This window comes from Moschus berezovskii, chromosome 9 (assembly GCF_049115385.1).
Source record: "Moschus berezovskii isolate FMDL1 chromosome 9, NW_MosBer_1.0, whole genome shotgun sequence".
Lineage (NCBI taxonomy): Eukaryota > Metazoa > Chordata > Mammalia > Artiodactyla > Moschidae > Moschus > Moschus berezovskii.
The window spans coordinates 23,194,366-23,220,485 of NC_142468.1; the positions used below are offsets into that span (position 1 = coordinate 23,194,366).

General features: G+C 43.0%; 1 protein-coding gene across 9 annotated transcripts in view; it reads right to left on the reverse strand.

Moving 5' to 3' along the window:
- The window catches only part of RAD51B (RAD51 paralog B), a 761,238-nt gene that overhangs the window by 112,933 nt on the left and 622,185 nt on the right, over positions 1–26,120 (reverse strand). For 2 of the 9 annotated variants that reach the window (XM_088839516.1, XM_088839515.1), the window contains 2 exons: positions 12,607–12,685; positions 7,661–7,769 (listed from right to left, as the gene is read on the reverse strand). In XM_088839516.1, the coding sequence (XP_088695642.1) occupies positions 7,727–7,769; positions 12,607–12,685 (122 nt within the window). In that variant the 3' untranslated portion in view covers positions 7,661–7,726. Of the gene's footprint in view, positions 1–1,424; positions 1,915–7,660; positions 7,770–9,826; positions 9,982–12,606; positions 12,686–26,120 lie in introns of those variants that run through there. The other 7 variants (XM_088839514.1, XM_088839520.1, XM_088839518.1 and 4 more) reach the window with 6 other exon arrangements.

Sequence of the window (26,120 nt, forward strand, 5' to 3'; positions counted from 1 at the left end):
CTGCACGCAGCAACGAAGACCCAGCACAGTCAAAAATTGAAAAGAGAAAAAAATGAGTGACCTCAAGTAGGAAGCTATTTAATCTTTAACATTTGGGACTGAGATATGCTTTCCTCATTCCTTTCTCAGACATTCCTAAGCGCCCTGTTTAATGTGTGAACTGCTTAGCTTTTCTTTCTGGGTGGACAGTGAAAGTGCAGAGAGCGCGAATTAATAGTTACAGAGAACAAAATATATTTCTCACCTTCCTGAATAGTCCCTGGCTGTTTCAAGTTAGTCAGCTCATCTTCAAGAATTCATAGGAAATGTACATTGAATCAGCTGCAAAAACTCAGCTTGGTTTTCACAAATGTTCTATTGAAGACCACAAGCTCTCCAAAGGCCCCTCGCTCTGAAGGAGACAGATGACCACTGTCTGGAAACTCGGCATCCTCCACCTCTTCCAGGTCCAGCAAAAACTTTCTCACCCTCCAATGCCCAGTGCATTGTTTGCTCTCCAGGAATATCTTTCTTGATTCACTCCAGCTGCATAAAATGTCATTCCTTTGCCCTTTCAGCCTGTGACTTGGGCGTACACCTACAATGTCAATTTTATTTTATTCTGCTTTATGTTGTAGCGGGGAGTACATGAGTCGTTTCCATTCCTCATAATACATACACATAACCTATGTTTCTGAGCTTTGCCTTAGTATTTGGTATGTGTTCAACAAATGGTGAGTTTTGTTAAGGAAAACTTTGTCATTTAACCATTCTTCGCTGATCAGGTACCTATTTTGTGTACGACACTCTGTTGGGCATTGATGGCAGACATGAGATAGGACAAAACTTGATTCTAGCATCCAAGGCATTTATAAACCTCTGAAGGGAAAGCAGATACAGGGTGATTTTATAGAGGACAGACTGAGTGTCAGCAACAAGTTGGGGGAAAGAGGCCCCAATGTCAAAGGCTGGGAAGATTTGATGCCTGGCTTTGAAGAGGCTGAACCTGCCAGTTTTGACGCTTCATTTGGAAACCTCATGCGGTACGAGGAGTAGGCTGGGCCTTCTGCTGAAAATGACTAAATTATCCTGTGGGTCACCAATTGATTGATTTGCTCATTGACTGGCCCAGCCTTGGGCTTTAAATCTAAAGAAATAATTTCATCCTTTATTAAACACTGCATGAATCTCATTCTTTGTTCTGCAGGGCTCTACACAATATACCAGTGAAACTTGAATTTACACCACAATACATGTACCACTAATGACCTTCCAAATGCCACTAATACCATACGTGTCCCGCTTCTCAGTTGGATCCGAACCTGTCAGTGAATTCTGAGCCCACTGACCTCCCTCTGACACAAGAGCAGACCCCCACGCCCATGCCCTCCCTCAGCCTCCCCCATCCTTCCAAGATTTCATTTCTGAATCAGTTACTCTTTGGAGACCCCAATTCCTTTACACCTACTCTTTTTATTTGGTGGACAATACTTTATTCGGAAATGTTCCCTCCTGTAATTACAAATCCTGTTAGTCCTCCTCCTCCTCTCCCCAGGGGGATTGTGGGCTTTAATTAATTAATGTGGTTAAACCGCTTTGAGGTGCCTGGTTGAAAGGTGCTATATAAGTGCAAATTATTATTATTATGGCTGTTGCCATCCCATGGCGGCAAAGCCTTCAGTCCCAAGCATCTAGAGACCTGAACAAAGGCCTCTTCATCTTCACCATCCCTGCTAGGTCTGAGATGGCTGGCTCAATGGTGAAGGGGTGGGGGGGCGCAAATCTGTTACCATCTCAACAGCAATCAACTAATTAATCCCCATTATGTTGGCTTCCGTTTCCTTCTTCCAAGCAGCCCGGTCCTGTTTCATTTCACAAATCACGCCCCCATCAGCTCGAGACAAAGGTCATAGTGTCCCTATGGCCTCTGTGGGTCTAAAGGAAAAAAAAAAAGAGAGAGAGAGGGAGAGAAAGAATGTTAGAAAAACCATCACTGTCATGAAATGCACTAGCTTCTCACCAGCAGTCTAAATAAACTTCTCCTTCCGGTGGCAGTCCTCTGACATGCATACCCATCTATCTATTACTCAGGGAGCCAATGGCTTTGTAAACCAGAGACACCCAGAAAGTCAGCACAGGTGTGGGCTAAGGCCCCACAGCCCTGGCTGGACTGCCGAGAGCTGTGAACTAAAGGGGAGCCTTTCTGGGCCGGGTGGGAAGAGGTCATCTAGAGAAGCGGGAGCCCCCTTTAGCTTCCTCTACTGCCCCCAGGTTTCCCCTGAGAAAGCCAGCTGCCATCTGTAGTCAGGAAGCCCTCACAAAGACTGGGGGCTATGATTTAGATGTTTTGTGCTACACCTAGCACACCCCGGCCCTGAACAAATGCCTAGGGCTTCCACTGCGATGGGAGCCATTGAAAACAGCCCTGTGGGGGAGACCTGGCCTCTCGAGGGGACGCTGCTGACCAAAATGCTTCTTACAAGGTTGTGCCTCAGACCCTTTGTTAGCGTGGACGTGGGCGAGCCTCAGGGGGTCATGTCTTCATCTGCCTCCATTTATCCTCCCTATTGAAGGGCTCCTTCAGGACATCGGTCAGTCTCTGTGGGAAGTGATTTGGAGAGCAACAAAGGAACTTGGGCCCTTTGGGGGGGCCTTCAGAATTCAGTAAACATCTGGACACGGAAGGCCAGGTTCTCAAGCAGTCTAGCTGCGGAGATGTCAAAAGAGAGAAAGAACTGTGTGTGCAATGCAAGCTCTCAGTTCTGTGGCGACATTTGTTGTCAAGAAACAGAGACACCCCAGTAGGTATATAGGAAGATTTTTCAAAAGCTCCTCTGTTTGTCAGTTTTTTGTGAGTGCAGTGCACTATTTGTCAGTTCTCATGGCATGTGTGAGGAAATAGAAGTTTCACATGGCTAGGGAGCAGCATGTGATGGATGCTCTGATTCTGTGTGGACTGTGAATAACCCAAGGTTGCATAAGCCTGTCCTGGGAATTGTTGTTAAACGTTTCTGTTATCCTTGAGCTCTGTAAAGCACTTTCTAGTCAAGGTGATTTGTTGGCTTCTCATCGGGAGCACATTTTAATTGACAAAAAAATGAAGTACTGAGGCTAAGTGATTTACATTTCATCACATGATAAAATTCAGGATCTGAACTCTTGACTCTCAGTGTTCCCTTTATTGTTGAATCAATCCATTTAGAACACATTAGTCAGCATGATTCAACATGAGTCACACGGCACTAATCAGCATTCCCCAGCCTGCCCAAATCTATCCTCAAACAGCAAAAGAAACTGGCCTCTGTCAAGAGACAATGGAATGCTGTTTTCATCAGTATTCAGGAGCTGACATCCAGTTCAAGTCCCATGTCCTCTCAGGAACCTTCCTCAGTCATCCCAGATGGAATGAGTCTTATTTCCTCTATCTTTTCAGATCCCATTGTTTGAACCTTGATAATAGGTGTGGCAGTTTGCTATTCTGTTTCTAAGCTAACTATTTAGATTGTCAACTACTAAAATAAGGGAATTTTTTTTTGTTTTTAAATCAGCCTCTCTCCTGAGCACCATGGTTTATATACAATAGATGTTCAAGAAATACCTGATTAACTGAACTCACTGAAATGGAGCCTAAGTCATATTCCAGAAAGAACTCCAAGTCCTTCTGGAAGAGATTTTCAAAGAAAATCAATAACCTGAATTGATTTAACATCTTTGGGTATTATTACCTGGGCATTTTCACAAATGCAAATTGTTAACTCTGCAAAGATAGCCAAATGGCTTCCCGGTTCCAAAAGAGGAGTATGGATCGATTCTAACCATAGTCCAGGCCTTGGAATAAGTTTTTCTCTATAACCTTATTCAAACTGACATTTTGTTTCATGGTTTTTTTTGAAGGTGGAGACAGAAAAAACATTTTGGGAAAAAAATTGTGTTTAATCTATGACTTTGGAACCAAATTTATACTCTGCTTTGTGCTATAAGCACTAGCTCTTGTTCGAGCATTTTTCTTGAATAGTGCACAATAGCAAAATACGTCCTAAGTTTCTGCTTGACAGAGATTTTGTTTTGGAAGGGGAACCAAGATTTTTGGGTGTTGATCTTTGGTGGCATTACTGACTGATAGTCTACTACTCTGTTTTAGACTCTATTAAAGAATGTCCTGATACCATTTTAAAGATACATTTTTTTTTTTTAAGAACGGAAAAGAGATTTATCTAAGCCAAACTATTTTCCAGGTAACTCTGAGAAACTGCAATATTTATACTGCATTTGGACATGATGCAACAAGTCCAGCTCTAGGGTTTGTACTATTGTACCCTGGGGCCTAATCTCTGTAACTATGCTCCTCTGAAAGAAATGTATCATTGAATATGATCATCTCCTCTCTCTCTCATGATAATAGAACTCCTCAAATTTGGCTGGGCACATGGCCACTGAGATTAACAACTACATTATCCAGCCTTACTTTCCATACATCTATAGATTGGCAGAAATGATATGTGTAACTTCTTGTTAATATCCTTAAGGAAGGGAGCTGCCCTTTCTTCCTATTGGATCTCTGTCCCACATAACTCCTGTTACCTTGATATAGGACATGATAGTGAGCCATTTTGGATCATGACAACAAAGGCAGCCTCTCAGGCATGCCGGAGCAACAAGAGAATTGCCAGGGTCTCTATGGCAAGCCACTCCAGTACTCTTGCCTAGAAAATCCCATGGATGGAGGAGCCTGGTAGGCTGCAGTCCGTGGGGTCGCTAAGGGTCGGACACGACTGAGCGACTTCACTTTCACTTTTCACTTGCACACATTGGAGAAGGAAATGGCAACCCTCTCCAGTGTTCTTGCCTGGAGAATCCCAGGGAAGGGGGAGCCTGGTGGCCTTCTGTCTACGGGGTCACACAGAGTTGGACATGACTGAAGGTGACTTAGCAGCAGCAGCAGCAGCTGGACCAATATGTGGGGCTGAGTTGCTGTATCAGTTCTGGACTGCATTCCTCCATAATGCTACATGAGAAAGCAGTCAACTTCTACCTTGTACAGCACTGTTGATCTAGGTTATGGTTCCACCCAGCCAAATTTATGATCCAACTAAGGAAATTTCTTGAAGGATCACTATATCAATGTGACTGATCCATCATAGCTTGGGATTTCAGGATTCAAGATTCAGAATGGGCCTAGACTATCCCAATGGAGGCTTATGAAACCCCAGAGGTAAGTTGTCACAGGGGCTGCCATGACGGGAGACAAGGGGGCCCAAACTCATTTCGGATTTTATGAAAAATCACAGGAGCCCAGGCTGAGTACTTGGAAATGACTACAAACCAAATTCTGAGGCAGTGAGCATCACTTCACCTTTCTGGCACTCAGTCCCCTCACCTGAAAATAAAGATGAATGGAATGAAAAGATCCCTTTCTGGGAGAGAGAGGAGTAGAATAATCAGTTAATCATGTAACTGTATGCATAAAGCACGTGTGACAGTGGCTCAGTCATGTCCAGCTCTTCACGACCCCATGGGCCATACAGTCCATGGGATTCCCCGGGCCAACATACTGGAGTGAGTAGCCATGCCCTCCTCCAGCAGATCTTCCCAACCCAGGGGTCAAACCCAGGTTTCCTACACTGCAGGCGGATTCTTTATCATCTGAGCCACAAAGGAAGCCCACGACTATGCAGAAAATCTCTCTAGAAGCTATGGAAAGCTTACACCCCAATGGTGTAGATAAAAGAGTACATAAAGAATACATAAGAAGATTGCCCATGGAAACATGACAATGCACTTATCATTATACACAGTTACACAGGAATTGGTCCACTACTTCCAAAGGAAGCACAAATTGGTAAACTTCTTTGAAGAACAATTTGGGAAAATAAAGAAAAAAGTGTGCATCCCCTGGCTAGCCATTCCATTTTTAAAAATTATATATACCTAGAGAAACTCTCATACTTGCATATACCAAGAAACATGTGCAACAGGATTCAGTAAGTTAACAAGTAATCAAAATTTCTGTCAATAGGGAAATGTATATCATGTGTTATATTCATACTGTGAATATGGACATCTCAGTTAAATTGAAAGAACAAAATCCATGTATATCAACACAGATATGTCACAAAGCATGATGCTAAGTGAAAAAAGCAAGTTGTGGAATGATGTGTACACAGACTATTTATGCAAATTTAGGATGCACTCAAAGCAAATATGATATTTGGATTCACATAACCAGTCCATTCTAAAGGAGATCAATCCTGGGTGTTCATTGGAAGGACTGATGCTGAAGCTGAAACTCCAATACTTTGGCCAGCTCATGCAAAGAGTTGACTCACTGGAAAAGACTCTGATGCTGGGAGGGATTGGGGGTGGGAGGAGACGGGGACGACAGAGAATGAGATGGCTGGATGGCATCACCGACTGACATGAGTTTGAGTGAACTCCGGGAGTCGGTGATGGACAGGGAGACCTGGCGTGCTGTGATTCATGGGGTCGCGAGGAGTCGGACATGACTGAGCGACTGAACTGAACTGATATGTAGAAAAGTTTTTCAGAGACGGGGAAAGATATATATCAAACCCTAGAGAGATTTTACTTCTGTGGAGCAACATAGAGGAGAGAGAGAATCGGCTAGGGATAGGTACAAAGGAGCTTTGAACTGTGTAAGGTGATATTCCTATACTTTAAAAAAAATCTGAAATTATGAGTTTGGGATTAACATATGTGTGTGCTAAACTGCATCAGTTGTGTCCAACTCTTTTCAACCCTATGAACTATAGCTTGCCAGGCTCCTCTGTCCATGGGATTCCCTAGGCAAGAATACTGGACTGGGTTGCTGTGCCCTCCTCCAGAAGATCTTCCCAACCCAGGGACTGAACCTGCATCTCTTATGTCTCCTGTATTGGCAGACGGGTTCTTTACCACTAGTGCCACCTAGGAAGCCCCAAGGAAGTGAAGTCGCTCAGTCATGCCCAACTCTTTGCGACCCCATGGACTGTAGCCTACCAGGCTTCTCCGTCCATCGGATTTTCCAGGAAGGGTACTGGAGTGGGTTGCCATTTCCTTCTCCAATATATAAAATAGAGAAACAACAAGTATCTACTGTATTATACAGGGAACTATTCAGTATTGTGTAATAACCTATAAGGGATAAGAATCTGAAAAAGAATATATATATTGATATCAATTTACTGAATACCTGAAACTAACACAACACTATAACATCAACTATATTTCAGCTTAAAAAAATCTGACAAAATGTTAACATTTGTTAATTCTGGATGTTAGAGTCGTGGGTTTGGCTTTAGTATTTTCTGTACTGTTAAATATTTAAAATATTTTTTCTACATTAAAAAGAAAATCTGTCTTTGAGGCTAACAGCGAGAGTGAAAGAAGGGACCAAAAGCCGAGGGCCAGTGTGGGACTCTGTCATGCAGAAAGGGGATGAAGGGGCAACGCTGCGAATGGGAGTCCGGTGTTCTCTGCCCTGGGAAGCGCCTCTTGGAGGGGCAGGCAGAAGCAGCTCAGGACAATGAGCCCGGCATCCGCGGCCCTCTCCTCCATGCCCTGTGGGAGCGAGTTCACTCTGCTCCACTGAATCCCAGGGCTCTCTGCCAGGCTCCTGAGAGCATGCCAGGCTGTGCCAGGTGTGTGGGTGATATTTACCAGGCAGACACCTCCATACCTGGATGGATGGATTCAGACTGAGAATCTTCTGGGTCACTCTGAATCCACTGGGCAGAAACATTTACATGGGTTACTGATTGTAACTGAAATCTGATGAACTCAGATGGTGGTATCTGGGGGCAAAGAAGTTTTCAATGAATCATCCAGTTGGCTCAGTGACTAAGAAAATGGGGTGGAAGAATCTAACCCAACTTTGTTACAAGGGAACAAACAGAGGAGATTAATGTCTTTCCCAGTGTGCTTCAAAAAATCGATCAAACAATCATTTTTGACTTTACAAGGAAGATGAGGCATATCGCGTCCCAGTTTTCAAATCATTATTTTTTTATTTTCTGAGTCCCTATATACTGGGTAGTTAGAAAAACGGGAAACTAGCTTTGTTTCCAGAACCTTCTCTGGACCTATCTCAGGTGCTCTGGGGCTTCCCTGAGGTCCCCCATCCCAAAGTATATGCTGCTTATTCAAACTAAACTAATAAAAGCAGCACCAGAATCAAGATTCAACCTGCCTGACCTGATCTTTATTTTTTTAAAACAATTTAAAAGCACATAATTCTGCTCTATTGAGAAACTAAACCACTGTCCTCTATCCTGTTCAAAACAACTTGGTTTTTGTTTTTCAAACACTTCCTAGATCCCTAAGTAAAAGGAGACTAGAGGGCAGGGAAGAGTGATCAAGGAGGACACTCCCCCCCCCCCCCCCAGACTCCGAGCCCACTCCTGCCTTTTCCCTGGCCAACCCTTCCTAGGGTATCTGCTCCTTTGCCAAGTTGGCAGGCCTTTATTACCCATGAAAGTCACAATGGCTCCAGGAGACTCGGGCTCTGGGTTGTCCCTTCACCTCCTGTGGCATCAGCAACAGTCTGGCTGCTTTCAGGGACAGAATCATTATTCCTGGCCTTGACACAGAGGTCCAGGGGCTGCAGCTGTGCTCTGGGTGGCACAACATTTGGGGCTTACTGGGGAAGCAGAGGCCATGACCAGAACAGATGTGGATCAAGTTGGATTTCAGAGTCAACATTCCCTTCCCATCTGCAGCCATGTGGTTCTGTGGACCCACTCCATGCAAGCCAATTCCCAAAGCCAAGTCTCGCTTTTCCCTCTCCTCTCCACTAGGTCCTGGCACCCCTGGGCCTCACTCTGGGCCAGTCAAACCTCTAAGCTTTCCCATTCAGTGGGCACTGGGACTTCACGGGAACAAAAGGGAAAATGGATTAATGGGATCTTCCTTGACCCCCTTCCACCTTTCCCAGTTGAGTAGCACAAAACAGCTGAACTCATCCTCTGCTGGGACCTGGTCCCTCTTAGAGTCAAGAAGCTGGGGGCTGTGAGATCCCTCTCCTTGGGGGCCCAAATGTTTCCAGGGTCCGGGGGCCCAAGTATTTCCAGAGTCTTGAGCTCAACCAGGAGAGGCCAGGATCCTGGACCAGTGGGAGACAAAGAAGATACGAACAACGCAGTATTACCATGGTAACAGCCTGAGCCCAGTAGCCTCCTGAAGATGCTGGGGTGGGGGGTGGGGGGGTTTCTTTCTTTCTTTTTCCTTTGCGAAAGGAGAATAGTTCCGCTTTCTATTTTACTACAACAATAGCATGGACCGGCTCCTTCAAGTGTTTCAAAAGCAGCCTGAGAAATCTCTAACCAAGCCCCTCAGTCTCCCCAGCCTGCCGTTTTATTGTACCTCCCATCCCTGTGAACAAAGGGGCGGGAAGGCTGAAAGGCCCCCGGTGGCTGGCTTGTTCTCAGCATCCTAATCCTTGAGAATTGGGGTGGGGCGTGGCCTGCGGAGCTGGTAAATCCAATGTGGGCCTCACCTTTTATTCTCTCCCTCCCTCTGCTTCTGCACTCAGGAGCTCTTCAGGTATTATAAAACCTCCTGGTTAGCAGGCTGGTAGGAATCTCGGGGCTTGCTAAGGGGATAAAAGGCACCCAGCGATCATTCCCAGATTCACTAATAGCCCTGTCCCCTCACCGCCTCCCACCCCCACCAAAAGCCAGGCTAGCCTATTTGGATTGTTTTTTTCCTGCCACCCCAGGCTGGCTCCATTACAAAGAAGGAAAGTGGAGCCACAGCGGCTGGCTCTCCTTTAGTTGGTAACCCAGGAACTGCCCTCACTCTTCCAGCCCTTCCCTTCTCTGTCTCTTTGCCCCTCAGACAAGGATTATACACGCCCCCATCTCCCCCCAGCTGCGGGTGCCAACCTGCATGCCACTTCAGGACTGTCAAGGCAGAGCAACCTCTCACACAAGAAAAGCTTCTTGGCCTTGACTTCTGAGACCTTTCCAAGGTTATCACCCAGGGATCAAAGGTTTCTTTGCTTTAAACCTGAAAAACGGTGCAGGTGTTTTTTAGCTCAGTCATCTGTTAAACCTGGGGGAAAAATAAGCTTTTACCTTCCAGGTTGTGGCGATCTCATGGGTACAACTCTACTGAGCTAAGTGAATGATAAGTACATCATCTCCTCAGAGAATCAGATAAAGGTGAAGTGGGAAGGCCTTTAGAGATCACCCAGGCTGATGACTACAATCCAATGAAGAAAAACATTTTGCACTGCAACCTCTGTACATAAACTCATAATGCATGTACATGCACACACAATCACACAAGAAATATTTCACAAAGCAGTACAACATATGTGATATAATCTGTTATTTTCTATTCTCTCTTTCTTTTTTTTCCCCCAATGCTGGTTGTGATTCCTTAATTTTATTTCATGATCCACCAATGAGTCACAAAACAGTTTGCAAAGCACTGAGTCAAGGTCAACACTGTCTTTTTCAAGCTGACAAAACTAGGATTCCAAAGATTTTCTCAAGAACATACCAGAGTTGGAACGGAAATCCAAGGTGGGTCTAATATCGGAGGGGCCCCCATTTTTCTGAGGATCAGAGCTCCTTTTTGTTTACTTAAAGCCTTGGGCGCACATAGCTAAAGGGGAGGGAATGCCCAGAGGTTTACATGAAATGGCACTGCTGATAGGGGCAGAAGGTTCCTGCTGCCTCCAGAAAACCTCAGAGAGGAAGGTGTGGCTTCAAAAGCAAACAGGTGAGGCAAACATTTTTATTTACTGGTTGGGATTCTTGCATCATCAGACACTTTCCTAAACGTTTCTATTTCCTGGACACCCTGTTCCAGGCCAGCCTCCTTCAGTAATCCACTTTCTCTCGTTTTCCAACTATTTCTAACAGTCATTCTTTGCAGCTTTCTAACCCCTACCAATTTACTGTGGTTTCAGTTTCTACTTTCCCTAAACAACTTCCTTTTTCCTGGCAAAATCATGACCTTAGCAATGAGAGTCAGAGAGGCAACTCTGTGAATCTCGCTTCCACAATATTATCCCAAAGTTATCCAATTAAGACTGGGCTTTCAACTGTTGTTTACCAAAATGCCCAGTGATCAAGATATAGGCATCATATCAAGGCTCTCCTACAAACTATCTGGGCAGAACGGGCTCTTTTCCTCCTGAAATTATCTTGTAATCTTGCTTAGAACTTCTTGAAATCTTCGTCTAAATTTGCTATTTGCTGGAGTTCTAATCTTTTAAGGAAGGCTCTAAAAATGAAAAGCCAAAGGGCACACTGTGCACAGTGTAAACACAAGTCCAGCTCTCTGACTGCTTATTACTTATACACCCTTAGAGAGTCTGTAACAAAGAAGACTGCTGTTTGCTTTGCTTAATCTGGTCTTAAAATCTCTGCTTCTTTGTCAGAAAACAATATTTGCAATTGTAAAAAAAAAATATTTACCAAGGAACTTGGATAGCATAAGTCAAAGGCTAAGAGCCAAAGGTCAGGAGTTCTTAACTCCAAATTTCCCTGGACCCGAGTCCCTGCTGTGGAACTCAGCTACACCAAACAAACACGCGGCTTTCTGGATCCATTAAGAAGTGGATGCTTTAGAAGGCAAGGAAAGGGAGGGCTGAAGCCTGTCCCTCAGTCTGAAGCATTGTCCAGTGGCTGCCTAGAAGTCCTGCTAGAGCTTTGTAATGCAAGGTGTCTCCATGGGGATACTGTAAGGGCTCACCCTATCTCACTAACCTGGGGAAAACACTCAGCTTATAAAATCCTAAAGGGCAGATATTCTTCCCACAGACAGCAAAGACAATATGCTCCTCGGAGGTTCTGAGCAGACGTGTGCCAAGCATCTCTGTGGGTGACGCCTCCAGCCCAACAGTGGGGGACAGATGTGTACTCTGAGCACTTCTGTGGGGACCCTTCTTAATCTACAAAGCAGCCTGGGACAGCTGACCCTCCAGGTTATGTTCAATGGGGTTTGAATTTACCCCCTCCTCTTCGTTGTTTTCTGCAGACCTGCCATCAGACGATGCCTTTTCTAACCACCCTGATCCTACATCAAGGAATGACGCCACTCAATCGGCTTTCTCCCTTGTTTGTTGAATTAGTTCCAGCTTGTGGCCTTGAGGGGCTCTTCCATGAGTCAGAACTCAGGCCCATGTCACAAAGTGCAGGTCTGCAAGGCCTGGTCCCTGGTCAGGACTTGAGTACAGGGGGAAGAAATAGAGTAACCAGAAGGAGGCCGAGGAAGTGGTCTGCTCATGGAGCCTTGACAAAGTGCTCCACAGGCTGCCAGCCCAGATGGTTTTCCCAGCTAAGTGAGAAGGCTCTGAGGCAGGGCTGGGTCCCTTCCCCCATGGGATCTGCAAAGAGGATTGGAGGAGTTGCAGTTCCTAGCCTGCTCGACTTGTCCCTCATTCTTGGGTTGTCCCACTCTGTTAGGGAACTCTGTAATTCTCCCTGACCTCTGTCAAATTCTTGCCACAATTGCCAATCTCTTTTATCTTATCAGGATCAACATCACCGGCTAGTTCTTCTTGGCCTTTGATTCTGTCCCGAAGGAGCTTCCATCAGGAGCAAAGCAGTAATTATCACCCACAATGGGCAGTGCTGAGCATAATTAGATGAAAGAAATGGCTTTGTCTGAAGATCTTACCTTGAAGAACCAGGCCTTCCTTCTCGATGGTGTAGACAAAGGCGGTGAAGGGTGCCAGAGGGGACTTGGCAATGAGAATCTGCACAGAAAGCATATTTGCTCAGGATTAGTCAAAGGAAATAGAGATGAGCCTCTATTCACTCCTCTTCCCACTCTGAAGCAAAGTGGTAACATGTGACCACAAACTGTGAGGTTTATTTACTTTGAAATTATTTTAGAACCAAATGAGTGTTATTCCTTCAAACAACTGACCACCTTGGTAGGCTGTACATCAATTCCAACTATTCTATCAATGAAGGCCATATTCTTGAGCTAGTTTTAGATATAAGTTTCATTATTATCTCACATGTTTAAATAGCTACCTTTCTGCCCAAAGATAATTTAGCCTGAGCCTCTAACTATATTCATAAATTTAGCTATTTTACTAAAAAATTCAAATCTACCCCTAAAAGACAAAGATTTAACCTCACTGCAAATATTCAAAATAACTTGATAAAGGCAGAGCCATCGCAGGTTGCCTGGTTGGCCCCAACTCTTCACCAAGTCTGTAGTCACATCCTTCGCCACGTGACTTCCTTCCTTCCTACTGGAGGTGTAGAGTATTTCCCATGGACCTTGACCATAGGTTTGGCCACATGACTTGCATTGACTAATAGGTTGTGCCAGTTCTTAGCCTAGGCCTCAAGAAGCCTCACAAAACTTCACTTGTTCTTTTTATGCTTCTGCTACTGCCAGAGAAAAACATGTTCAAGCTAATTTGCTATCTCAGAAGGAGGAAGAGAGACACTTTCAGTTCATTTCATTTCAGTTCAGTCACTCAGTCGTATCCGACTCTCTGCAACCCCATGAATCACAGCACGCCAGGCCTCCCTGTCCATCACCAGCTCCCAGAGTTCACTCAAACTCATGTCCATCGAGTTGGTGATGCCATCCATCCATCTCATTCTCTGTCGTCCTTGTCTCCTCCTGCCCCCAATCCCTCCCAGCATCAGAGTCTTTTCCAGTGAGTCAACTCTTTGCATGAGGTGGCCAAAGTATTGGAGTTTCAGCTTTAGCATCAGTCCTTCCAATGAACACCCAGGATTGATCTCCTCTAGAATGGACTGGTTGGATCTCCTTGCAGTATAAGGGACTCTCAAGAGTCTTCTCCAGCACCACAGTTCAAAAGCATCAATTCTTCGGCGATCAGCTTTAGGTCCAATCTAAATAGCTGACCCCCAGGAGATCTACACACACATTGGTTAAATGATTATGACTATATGCACACACCTCTCTGATTCTGAAGTTGTCACAAAGCATTACTGCAGTGACAGTTGGCTGACATACCAACCAACACAAAGTATCAAAAATATTTTGCGTAATGGCACTCTACTATGAAGATACCTACTTTAAAAGGGATGTTCATTTGATAGTTAAAAAATTACTATTATTTAACCCTTTAATACACTGCATATGATTCCACAGAACCTCTAAGAACTAGTGGATTATGTATTATTATTGTATTTCTCCTGAAGGAAGATGATGATCTACTTCCTGTTTTACAAATTAACGTCATCAAAAAATAGTGATAGTTTGGCACAGAGCCACTTAGGTAATCAGGGAGAGAGGGGAGAAGGAAGAAATAATTTCAAATAACCAAAGGCTTACACTTGTACTATCTCAATCTACAGCAATTCAACAAACATTCACTGTCAACTATGATAAAGGGTGGAACAGAATGGTAGAAAGTTCACAGGTTGTAGTCATGGAGTTTGAATCAAGGTTCCTCGACTAATCAGCTTGATGCCTATGGGAAGTCAACTGATGCCTATGTAGTCTCTCCCTCGTAGCCACCTCTTTTCTTCCTTAGAGTTAACAACTCCCCAGGTTTCAACATTTTTATGCCTTGTTTGCAGCTAGGTGTGGTGATGTGGCTAAGCTTTGACTAACAGAAGTGACAAAAGTGACAGGTAGAACTTTTGGATTATAAGAAAATTACGGACTCTTCACTTTCCCTTTCCCTCTTCCCAAGGGCCAGACCCAGCTTCAACCACATCCTGGGGGATGATGAAGCAATATATGAGAAGGAAGCTGGGTGACCTCATAAATCAGTAAAGCCTCCCACCTGGTCACCTGTTCAGCTCAGTACAGAGCCACTTGTGCGAACCACTGTATTTTGGATGCCTTTGTTACTATGGTATAGCCTGAAATGTACCCAATACTTAGGCTCTGGACAACCTCACCTTTTGGAGCCTCAGTTTCCTTACAGGTAAAATGGAGACAACAACACCCACCTAAATGAGATAATGTTGAAGATTGAGTATAAAAAAATGCCTGTGTTGGGCTTTCCTGGTGGAATCCTGTCTGCCAATGCAGGGGACATGGGTTTGATCCCTGGTCCAGGAATATCCCACATGCTGCAGAGTAACTGAGCCCATGTGCCGCAACTACTGCACCTGTACTTGACAGTCCAGGAGCCACAACTACTGAAGCCCTTGGACACTAGAGCCTGTGTTCCACACAAGAGAAGCCACCACAGGGAGAAGCCTGTGGGCAGAAATGAAGTGTAGCCCCTGCTTGCCGCAGCTAGAGAAAAGCCTGTGCAGCAGTGAAAACTCAGCATAGCCAAAAATAAATAAATAAAACTAAAATAAATTAATTTTAAAAATACCTGTGTCAAACTAAAAACCTTAGTTTGAATATTTCCAACCAACTCACTACATATGATTCCCAAGTTCCCCTTAACTTTCACTTACCAAAAAGCAATATACTTGGCTTTTACCTGAAGGATTCAATTCAAGTTGAATCTCCATTTTGATAACTGCTCTAAAGTTATCTAGATAAACTAGCTCTCATTCTCAGAACAAATGAGTAGATGGTATAGGTGGAAACTTACATCTTTATGTCAAAAACTTCTCACCTGATAGTTAAAGTGGATCATTTCTGACAGAGATAATGTAGGGATGGTTCAATGTGAATTTATGGGTGCTCCTTGGTAGGGGAATGGCATAGCAGAAGAGAGGACAGTGCTTCTCAAGCTTTAATGCTGGTATGAATCACCTACAGGTCCTGTTGACATGTAGATTTTGATTCACTAGGTTTTGAGTGGGGCTTGAGAATCTGCCTTTCTAGCAAGCTCCTAGGAGATGCTGATGCTGTGGTCCATAGACCACATTTTGAATAGCTGGGTACAGGAAATTAGCCTGACTGAAGAGTCTAAGGTGGAGAAGCAAGAGACAGGAGTCCTGGAGTCAGTTAGGGAGCTACTGTAATAATTCAGGGATGAGGAAACAAGAGCCTAAACCACAGGTATGTCAGGAAGAATGGGAAAAGAGGAAATGGAGAAGAGAAATAAAAAGCCTTTAGATAAAAAATCATTATAAATAAACATATACCAAACCTCAGATCTTCATTGCCTGCATGAAAAATTGGACATGAAAAGCCAGAAGGGCGTAAATAAACAGTATTCAATAAACTATCATTCTGTATTTTTGAAATTTTATTTTATAGACCACAGAATCTTAGAATCAGAAAAAGGATATGATATTCCAATGGAGAAGGCAATGGCACCCCACTCCAGTACTTCTGCCTGGAAAATCCCATGGATGGAGGAGCCTGGTGGGCTGCAGTCCATGGGGTCGCTAAGAGTCGGACATGACTAAAGTGACTTAGCATTCCAATGGAACACAGTAAATGCCATCTGAACTGAAGCCTTTCAGCTCAGTGGCACTACCCACCATCATCTGATGACTTCCTCTTCCAGGAAGCATGTGCCCATTCTGTGAGCAAGCCCAGAGCCTGAGCCAGAAGGACCTCACACGGAAGGTTCTCACACTTGGAAGTACCTCCTTTCCAGGAAATCAAGGGTTGGACAGGGTTTAAAATGAGCTATCAAAAGGATGATTGTATGCAGTTAGAAAGAGGAAGTGATCAGTTACGTCTGATGAATCCCACTTCCTTTTTTGGGAAAAAACTTCCAGATTGATAGCCCAGAGGGCTACCACCAGCATGAACTATCAGATTTTCAGCAAAAAAATGTAACAAATTCTCAGTAGCCTTCTGGATAAAGTGAAGATAAGGTAGACTGGATGCTAATACCATGAAATGGATCTGAAAGTATCGAAAAGTTTAGTAACAATCTGGTATGGGGTAACAACCTCTAGTAGAAGGTACTGGATTCTATCCTCAGTCCTATCTCATTCAACGTACTTACTGACCTGGATGCACACACTGATGTATTCAACCACATCCATACAACAGGGAATAGAACTGATAAAAATTGCTACCCTAGGAGAGCTTACATTCTAAAGGAGGCAAAAGATAATAAACAAGATGAATATGCAGTGAAATATATCGCATATTAGATGATTATATATGCTATGGATAAAAAAAGCAGAGAAAGAGTATAGGACGTGTATTGGATTAAAAGAGGGAGTTAAGAGACGCTTACTCCTTGGAAGGAAAGTTATGACCAACCTAGATAGCATATTAAAAAGCAGAGACATTACTTTGCAAACAAAGGTCCGTCTAGTCAAGGCTATGGTTTTTCCCGTGGTCATGTATGGATGTGAGAGTTGGACTGTGAAGAAAGCTGATCGCCGAAGAACTGATGCTTTTGAACTGTGGTGCTGGAGAAGACTCTTGAGAGTCCCTTGGACTGCAAGAAGATCCAACCAGTCCATCCTAAAGGAGATCAATCCTGGGTGTTCATTGGAAGGACTGATGCTAAAGCTGAAACTGCAATACTTTGGCCACCTCATGCGACGAGTTGACTCACTGGAAAAGACTCTGATGCTGGGAAAGGTTGGGGGTGGGAGGAGAAGGGGACGACAGAGAATGAGATGGCTGGATGGCATCACTGACTCGATGGACATGAGTTTGAGTGAACTCTGGAATTGGTGATGGACAGGGAGGCCTGGCGTGCTGTGATTCATGGGGTCGCAGAGTCGGACACGACTGAGCGACTGAACTGAACTGAACTGAACTGAACTGAAGAGACGATCTCACCTGCAAAGTCACATCTGGACTCATGGATCATGTAACTAAACCCACTGATGAGACGCTGAATACGGCAACAGGAGACACCAAATTTAGAGGAACCGTTAATATATTAGACAACCGTTATGTGAAAACAAACTTCACTTTGGTTAGAATGTTGGGACAAATCCTATGAATCTTTAGGACACAATTTTATTTAAATACATGTAAAGCCTTGTCCTTAAGAACAGGGGACTAATTTGTTCTGGTTACAGAATGGGGAGGACGAGATTTAACATTCAGAAAACAAATTACGTATTAGTTTACTACAGTTCAGTACCAGTCAGCTGGGAGATGTGGTTTGCAAAAATCTAGTGTGATCTCAGGTTGTATTAATGGAGACAGAGTATCTAGAACAAGGTCCTACTCTGCTCATTCAGCAAACCATGGTGGATGAAATATGTTTGGATTTGAGCCCAAATTCCTACAGGGAAACTGACAAGAGAACGATTGGAGGAGAACTCCATCAAGATGGTTAGATACCCAAACCAACCTATGACCATAAACACTTCAAAGCAAACATGCTGGTAAGAGGCCTGGGGTGAAGGTAAATGCATATTGCTTTTAACATGAGTTTTCTGACCTGAAGATTCTCTAGTGTTATGTGGCAGAGTGAAGAAGTGTAAATTAGCTTTTTAGCTTAACAGATTTCAGGAAAAAAGGTGATGTTTGCCACGTTGTCTTTGTGAATACATATTGACTTTTCCCTCTTTTAGACTTCAATGAGCACCCCGTGCCCTTGTGCCTTTCAAACAATAAATAACCCTCTTATAAAGCAAACAACCCTCCCTAGCCGATAACTCAGGCTGCTCTGTTTCAGAAGTTCACTCAACCTATATGCTGGGGTGTTCTAATCATTGTCTGACTTGCGCTGTTTTCGAGTGCCCTCCTGTATTCTTCAATACATAAGCCCTGCAGCTTAATAGAATCCAGGACTTTCATGAAAAGTTTTTATCCCACTCAACCCTGTGTGTAATATGTGAAGTTGGTTTTAGAACCTTCTGAGGGTTCATGGAAATATATAGCTGGGTAAGAATGAGTATAGACATGTGCGGCTCTGAAAACTCTGGAACTCCACAAGACAGGTGTGTGGTACTGTGAGAATTTGCACTTTTTAAAAGACTGCCATCTGAAACTCACACATATAAAGAACAAACTAGTGGTGGCCTGTGGTGGGGGTGGGTGGACCATTAGGTGTAAGCTAGGCTTGAGGATATATTGTACAACATGGAGAATATGGCCAATATTTTGTTGTAACTGTAAATGGAAAGTAATCTTTAACAATTGTACAAAAATACAAAAAAAATTTTTTTAAAAAGAGAAAGAAAGCAGACACAATCATAGAGCAGACAATTAATTAAACTTTCACCATTCAGTTCAGTTCAGTTCAATTACTCAGTCATGTCCGATTCTTTGTGACCCCATGAACCAAAGCACGCCAGGCCTCCCTGTCCATCACCAACTCCCGGAGTTTACCCAAATTCATGTCCATCGAGTCGGTGATGCCATCCAACCATCTCATCCTTTGCCGTTCCCTTCTCCTCCTGCCCTCAACCTTCCCCAGCATCAGGGTCTTTTCAAATGAGTCAGCTCTTTGCATCAGGTGGCCAAAGTATTGGAGTTTCAGATTCAACATCAGTCCTTCCAATGAACACCCAGGATTGATCTCCTCTAGAATGGACTGGTTGGATCTCCTTGCAGTCCAAGGGACTCTCAAGAGTCTTCTCCAGCACCACAGTTCAAAAGTATCAATTCTTCAGCAATCAGCTTTCTTCACAGTCCAACTCTCACATCCATACATGACCACGGGAAAAACCATAGCTTGACTAGACAGACCTTGGTTGGCAAAGCAATGTCTCTTCTTTTTAATACGCTATCTAGGTTGGTCATAACTTTCCTTCCAAGGAGTAAGCGTCTTTTAATTTCACGGCTGCAATCAGCATCTGCAGTGATTTTGGAGCCCCCCAAAATAAAGTCTGACACTGTTTCCACTGTTTTTCCATCTATTTCCCATGAAGTGATGGGACCAGATGCCATGATCTTTGTTTTCTCAATGTTGAGCTTCAAGTCAACCTTTTCACTCTCCTCTTTCACTTTCATCAAGAGGCTTTTGAGTTCCTCTTCACTTTCTGCCATAAGGGTGGTGTCATCTGCATATCTGAGGTTATTGATATTTCTCCCAGCAATCTTGATTCCAGCTTGTGCTTCTTGCAGCCCAGCGTTCCTCATGATGTACTCTGCATATAAGTTAAATAAGCAGGGTGACAATATACGGCCTTGATGTACTCCTTTTCCTATTTGGAACCAGTTGGTTGTTCCAAGTACAGTTCTGACTGTTGCTTCCTGACCTGCATATAGGTTTCTCAAGAGGCAGGTCAGGTGGTCTGGTATTCCCACCTCTTTCAGAATTTTCCACAGTTTATTGTGATCCACACAGTCAAAGGCTTTGGCATAGTCAATAAAGCAGAAATAGATGTTTTTCTGGAACTCTCTTGCTTTTCCCATGATCCAGCGGATGTTGGCAATTTGATCTCTGGTTCCTCTGCCTTTTCTAAAACCAGCTTGAACATCTGGAAGTTCACAGCTCACATACTGCAGAAGCCTGGCATGAAGAATTTTGAGCATGACTTTACTAGCGTGTGAGATGAGTGCAATTGTGCAGTAGTTTGAGTATTCTTTGGCATTGCCTTTCTTTGGGATTGGAATGAAAACTGACCTTTTCCAGTCCTGTGGCCGCTGCTGAGTTTTCCAAATTTGCTGGCGTATTGAATGCAGCACTTTCACAGCATCATCTTTTAGGATTTGAAATAGCTCAATTGGAATTTCATCACTTTCACCATTATGATGAAAAAAAAAAAAAAGACTGCAATACATTTCTACCTCAGTTTATTTTCTAGAAATATGTGCTGAATTCTCAGTGGGATTGCAAAGATCAAGGGTGTTGCCTTTGATCCCATACCCTTTCATTTCATAGAGCCCAGTTCAGTGCTTTACATGTGTGGTCTCTGAAAATGACAGATGGACATTTTCTTCACTGTTCCTCACATCATCCCCATGCTACATGTGTGAAGGTTTCTCTCAGCGTACAAGTGAAACCCTGGAAGCCTGGGTACTCTGAATAAAACATGGGGGGAGAAGTTGGCTCCTGGAGCTCACTGGCCTCCCTGTATAGACTCTCTTCTCTCCTTTTATATCCCTCCACTCAGGTGCCTATTTTGATCTAAGCAAATTACTTATCAGCTGATTCTCTTTTGCTCTAAAGCAGAGTTGGTTTAAACCTTCTAGTGCTGAGGAAACTTTACATTTTGCATTTTAATGTAAGACTGTCAGAAGGAAGTAATAGACCTAAAAATGGTGAAAAGTCTTATGGTTTGGGGTGGGTTGGAGGACCTTCCAAGGGTCCCACAGTAATGATGATGGAAACAACAACCAATAGACATTATTCCTCACAATAACCCTCTGAGGTAGATAGCTTATAAGTGCTGAAGACAAGATTCTGGCCCAAGCCAACTAGTTCTGTAGTCTGTATTTTCAACCAGCATGATGGTAACCTCTAATCTGTCATGCATAGATAAATCCACATCCAAGGGATAAGACATCAAGGAGGCAAAATACATAACAACAAATAAAGGCATTTGCTTTCCAGCATAGACACTGCACAGTTCAAGACAAAGAAGGTCATCCATGCAGGTTGACTCAGAGGTTCACAAGCTTCCACACTGATCATCTTCCTTCCGTTCTTCCTGTCTCAACGTCCAAATCCTACCTACTCGTGGAATGCTGTAAAAATACTGCCTCTTCCAGAAAGCTCATGCCAATTTCTTTAGCCTGAGGTAATGTCTCTCGAATCTATCACACTTTATCTATAACCTCTCTAATAGTACTCCCTGTTTTCCCCACCATTTTATAGTTAGTGCCCCTTGATTTTTTTACCATATGTTTGAAGGTGAAGGACATCATCATCATTGCTGCTTCTCCTAGTCCCAGCAACCTCCAGTATGGTGTTGTGTGCATAACAGAAACTCAATTATAAAATACAAAAAAAATGGTGACTCTCAGAAGCTCTGACTCATACCTATTTTGAGGCTTATCTGGCAACCCATCCCCTAAGTTGGGGGACTTAGAATATGTCATATAGAAAAGTGCAGGCTGCCCTGTCAATCATTGCCAAGACTTGGCTTGGGCAGGACCACAGTCTTTGGTTTCAGCTTGCTATAGCATCACATGTTTTTCCTGGCCTGATCCCATTTCCAAGAGGCTCAGAAAGTGGAAAAGGAGCCACAGAACAGAAAGTGCTGGGCATAGGAACCTCAGGCATCCTCCAGGATGGTGACACCTTCTAGAGATGGTACTTGTGTCCCTTTAAAGTACAGGTGTGACCCTCCTCAGGAGCAACCCGGCCTACCCTTCTCCTCCATGGGTGGCCAGGAAGGTCAGTGTGGACAAGACAGCACAAATACATGAGGAACCTTAGGTAGAGGCTCTCCTGGAGGCTGCTTTTATAGAATTTGGGTCCTGGCAGGGTATATGAGTTTCTGCAAAAGAGCTGTGACTTTAGGAAAAAGTGAGTTTTGCCTTTGTGGCCCAGGGAAGCAGACATGAATAGGCAGTCATGTGCTGAGGGTTAGCTGGCACCAATTCTTCCACTTTCTCTTCTCTGACTCCTGTGCCAGGCAGGCTTCCTTTAACACTGCTAATGAATCCTTCCTCTCTTTTATTTCCTTCCCTTTCCCACCCATTACCCCAAATCTCATATTGGTCAGGGGCAAAGGGCAGAGTAAAATGAGCTGGCAGAAAGAAGTGTAAGCACAGTTTCTTCCTGCAGGGGCAGGTGGTAGGCCTGGCTTTCTTTCTATCCCTTTCTTTCCATCCACAAAATGCAGGGACCAAAGACATTGTAATGTGTTCAGCTGAGAAAGCTGGGGTGAGAAACGGTTGAGTTGGATAGCTCAGAAATAGGACTTTGCATCCATCCACAGATTTCTAGCTTGATAATTTTTTAACCCTATCTCTGTCTCCCCCATGATCAGCAGGATTGTGTGGTAGTTGATGAACTCACCGGCGGTGTCCTTGTTAAACACTTCTAATATTTACATCTGTACACAAGGGACCTGCTGAGAAGGAAGGGAGCAAACCCACTCATTCTAAAATGTCCTTCAACAGGGACACCATTATCTCATTTCGCCTGGATGTCTGGGCTAATAAAACCTTTTGCAAGCTAACCAAACCTTTCCTCTAGCTGTGCCAAATGTCTGCGACAGAAATCCTTCATGCCAGAGATTTTCCTCCTTGTCCAAGACTTAGAAAAAGGTTGTTTTCTCAGCTGCTTTGAAGCCCAGGAAGAGAGCCAGGGAGGCAAACAAGCCAGCCAGTCTTGCATCAGATAATTCAACAGGCTTTTGATAACCTCGAGTTTTCTGTCCTTTCCCCAGGTTGAGCTGAACTCTCCAAGCCAAGGGACAGAAGGGCCGGAAATGCTCCAGACAGGAAGATCTCTGTGGCTGGAAGGAGGCCACAGGAACAGGGTGGCTTGAAGCATAGTCAGTGATCCTCAAAGGAATTCCCTAGTCATTGTGTTAAGAGAGCTGGAGGGAAAGGTGGCAGAGATCCAGGTCCCAGTACATATCTGGATTGTATATTGATTAGAATCTGCTTCATCACTTGGAAAACCACTCTCCATCGAACACTGAAGCCTCAGTACCAACAGCTTTGCAAGATTATGAGGGGAGGGTAGAGAAAGAGGTGAATGGTGTCTAAACTGCCTTCTCAAAATAGGGAAGCAAGATCTGTAGTAGTAATACTGTGCTGGAAAATGACAAGGTGGAAAAAGGCACTGTATTTGAGCAGGCATGAACTTATTAATTTATCTACATGTGGCCTATTTCACAACTTTTCCGACAGAAACTGGGGGCAGAAATCTAAAGTTGATCTGAGTCCCTTATGACATATAATTCTAAGCCTGGGAAGATTCTCCTAGAAAGTTTGGCCCTGAGGCTACAAGATCTTATTCCCCTCCCCAGAGTATTACTATGCTCTTTCATAACATCTCTCTGGGTGAAGTGATTGTTTAAAAATGTTTATATAAAACATTAGATTCCCAAAGTTTATAAACTAAAATAACTTGCTCCTTAAAGAAAACATTAATTTCTTCAGATCAATAGGCTATTAACTTAGTAAATTATGCAATGGTAATAGTTCAGGTCAGAGTAGTATTTTGAGTTTATTATTTTTCCTATCATTTTATTATGAAAAATATCAAACATGCAGCAAAATTAAAAGAATTTTATAGTGAATACCCATAAACCTATCAAGTAGATTCTACCACTAACACTTTATAATACTTGCTTTTATTACTTATCTATCTACCTACCCATCTTAGCTCTATGTTGTTACATTTTATTTATTTTTTACATTTTAAATTAAATTGCAAACATCAGTGCACTTTCCCCTAAATTCTTCAGCATGCATATAATTAAGCTTAGTATTTGTCCATATATTTTAAAAATCATGTTAGGTTTCTTTTTTTTTCCCCCGGTGAACTTTATATGTGGTTTGAAACTGTTAGTGGTTTTTTCCAAATTATACTGAAATTAGAGAGAATTTAGTGTCTACACCTATATGGTAGCATGCAAATGTATATAGTCAAAGAATACGGGTCATTAATTCTATATTAAATGTCAGCTGTATTGAGGTGAATATGCATATGATGAAATTCTTTTTAACAGTTTTATTTACCTGTTTATTTTTGGCTCTGCTGGGTCTTCATTGCTGCTGGCTTCTCTTTAGTTGTGGTGAGTGGGGACTACTCTCCAGTTGAAGTGCGAGGGTTTCTCATTGCAGTGACACCTCTTGTTGCCTGTGTAGCACAGGCTCTAGGGTGTGTGGGCTTCAGCAGTTGCGGCTCCTGGGCTCTAGAGCACAGGCTCAATAGTTCTGGCACATGGGCTCAGTTGTTCCTTGGCAAGTGGGATCTTCCTTGCCCAGGGACCAAACCTGTGTCTCCTGCTTTGGCAGGCAGTTTCTATATCACTGAGCCACCAGGGAAGCCCATAAAATAAAATTCTTAATATAGGTATTTAAGCTATATATTTCCCTCCAACCACTGCTTTAGCTGCATCTCATAAGTTTTGGTATGTTGTATTTTTGTTTTCATTTTCTCAAAGTATTTTATAATTTCCCTTGTTATTTATTCTTTGACTTGTTGCTTATTTAGAAGTATGTGAGTGTGTGTTTAATTTGAACACATTTGAGAATCCCCCAAATTTCCTTTTATTATTATTAATTTAGATCAACAACCAGAAGAAGGGATACATAGGATGAGGTCCCAAACAAAAGAACTTCTGTCCTAGTGGAGCTTGGAGCCCACCATAGGGGAGCGTTCCGGTTCCCCAATGTGGAAGCTCTCTGAACACCTCTCTTTTTCAGTTTTTATGGAGGCTGAATTACACAGGCATAATTGATTAACTCATTGTCCATTGCTGGTTGACTCTATCTCTAGCCTCTCTGCCCTCCCCAAAAATCAGGGGGTGGGACTGGAAGTTCCCACTCTCTTTTCATGGTTGGTTCTCCTGGCAACTAGCAACCATCCTTAGGTGCTATACAAAAGTCAGCTTCATTACATGAACCCCATTGTGGTAGAAACAGCTTGTTATAAGTAATAAGTAACCCATTTCACTGTGATGGCTCTGAGGCATTTTCAAAAACTAAGAGATGAAATATTGCAACAAATGATGCTCCTGTTGTTCTTATCACTCAGAAAATTCCAAGGGTTTTGGAATCTATGAGTTAGGAACTATGAATAAAAACTAAATATAAATGAGAAATATATTTTGGTTATCTGAATGACCAAATATATATATATATGTATATATACATATATATATATATTTCTTATAAATCACAATATTATGGTATATAATTTCCATTCTTTTATTTTCAACTGATTTGTGTCTGACTTTAAAGTTATCTATTGGAGGCAACATATAGTTGGATCATGGAGGTGGGGTTTGTTTGTTTTGACCCATTCAGCCAATCTCTGCCTTTTGATTGATGTGTTGAGTCCATTTACTTTTAATGTGATTATTGATAAGACAGGATATATGTCTGCCATTTTGCTATGTGTTTTTCTGTATATCTTGTGGTTTATATTCCTCTATTTTTCTATTACTGATGTCTCTGTGTTAGATATTTTTCTAGTTTACCATTTTAATTCTCTCGTTTCTTTTACTATCTACTTTTGAGTGTTGAGTCCATTTACTTTTAATGTGATTATTGATAAGACAGGATATATGTCTGCCATTTTGCTATGTGTTTTTCTGTATATCTTGTGGTTTATATTCCTCTATTTTTCTATTACTGATGTCTCTGTGTTAGATATTTTTCTAGTTTACCATTTTAATTCTCTCGTTTCTTTTACTATCTACTTTTGAGTTATTTTCTTATAGGTAGCCCTGAAAGTTGCTATTAATGTTTTAATATTAATGTTTAATGTTTATGTT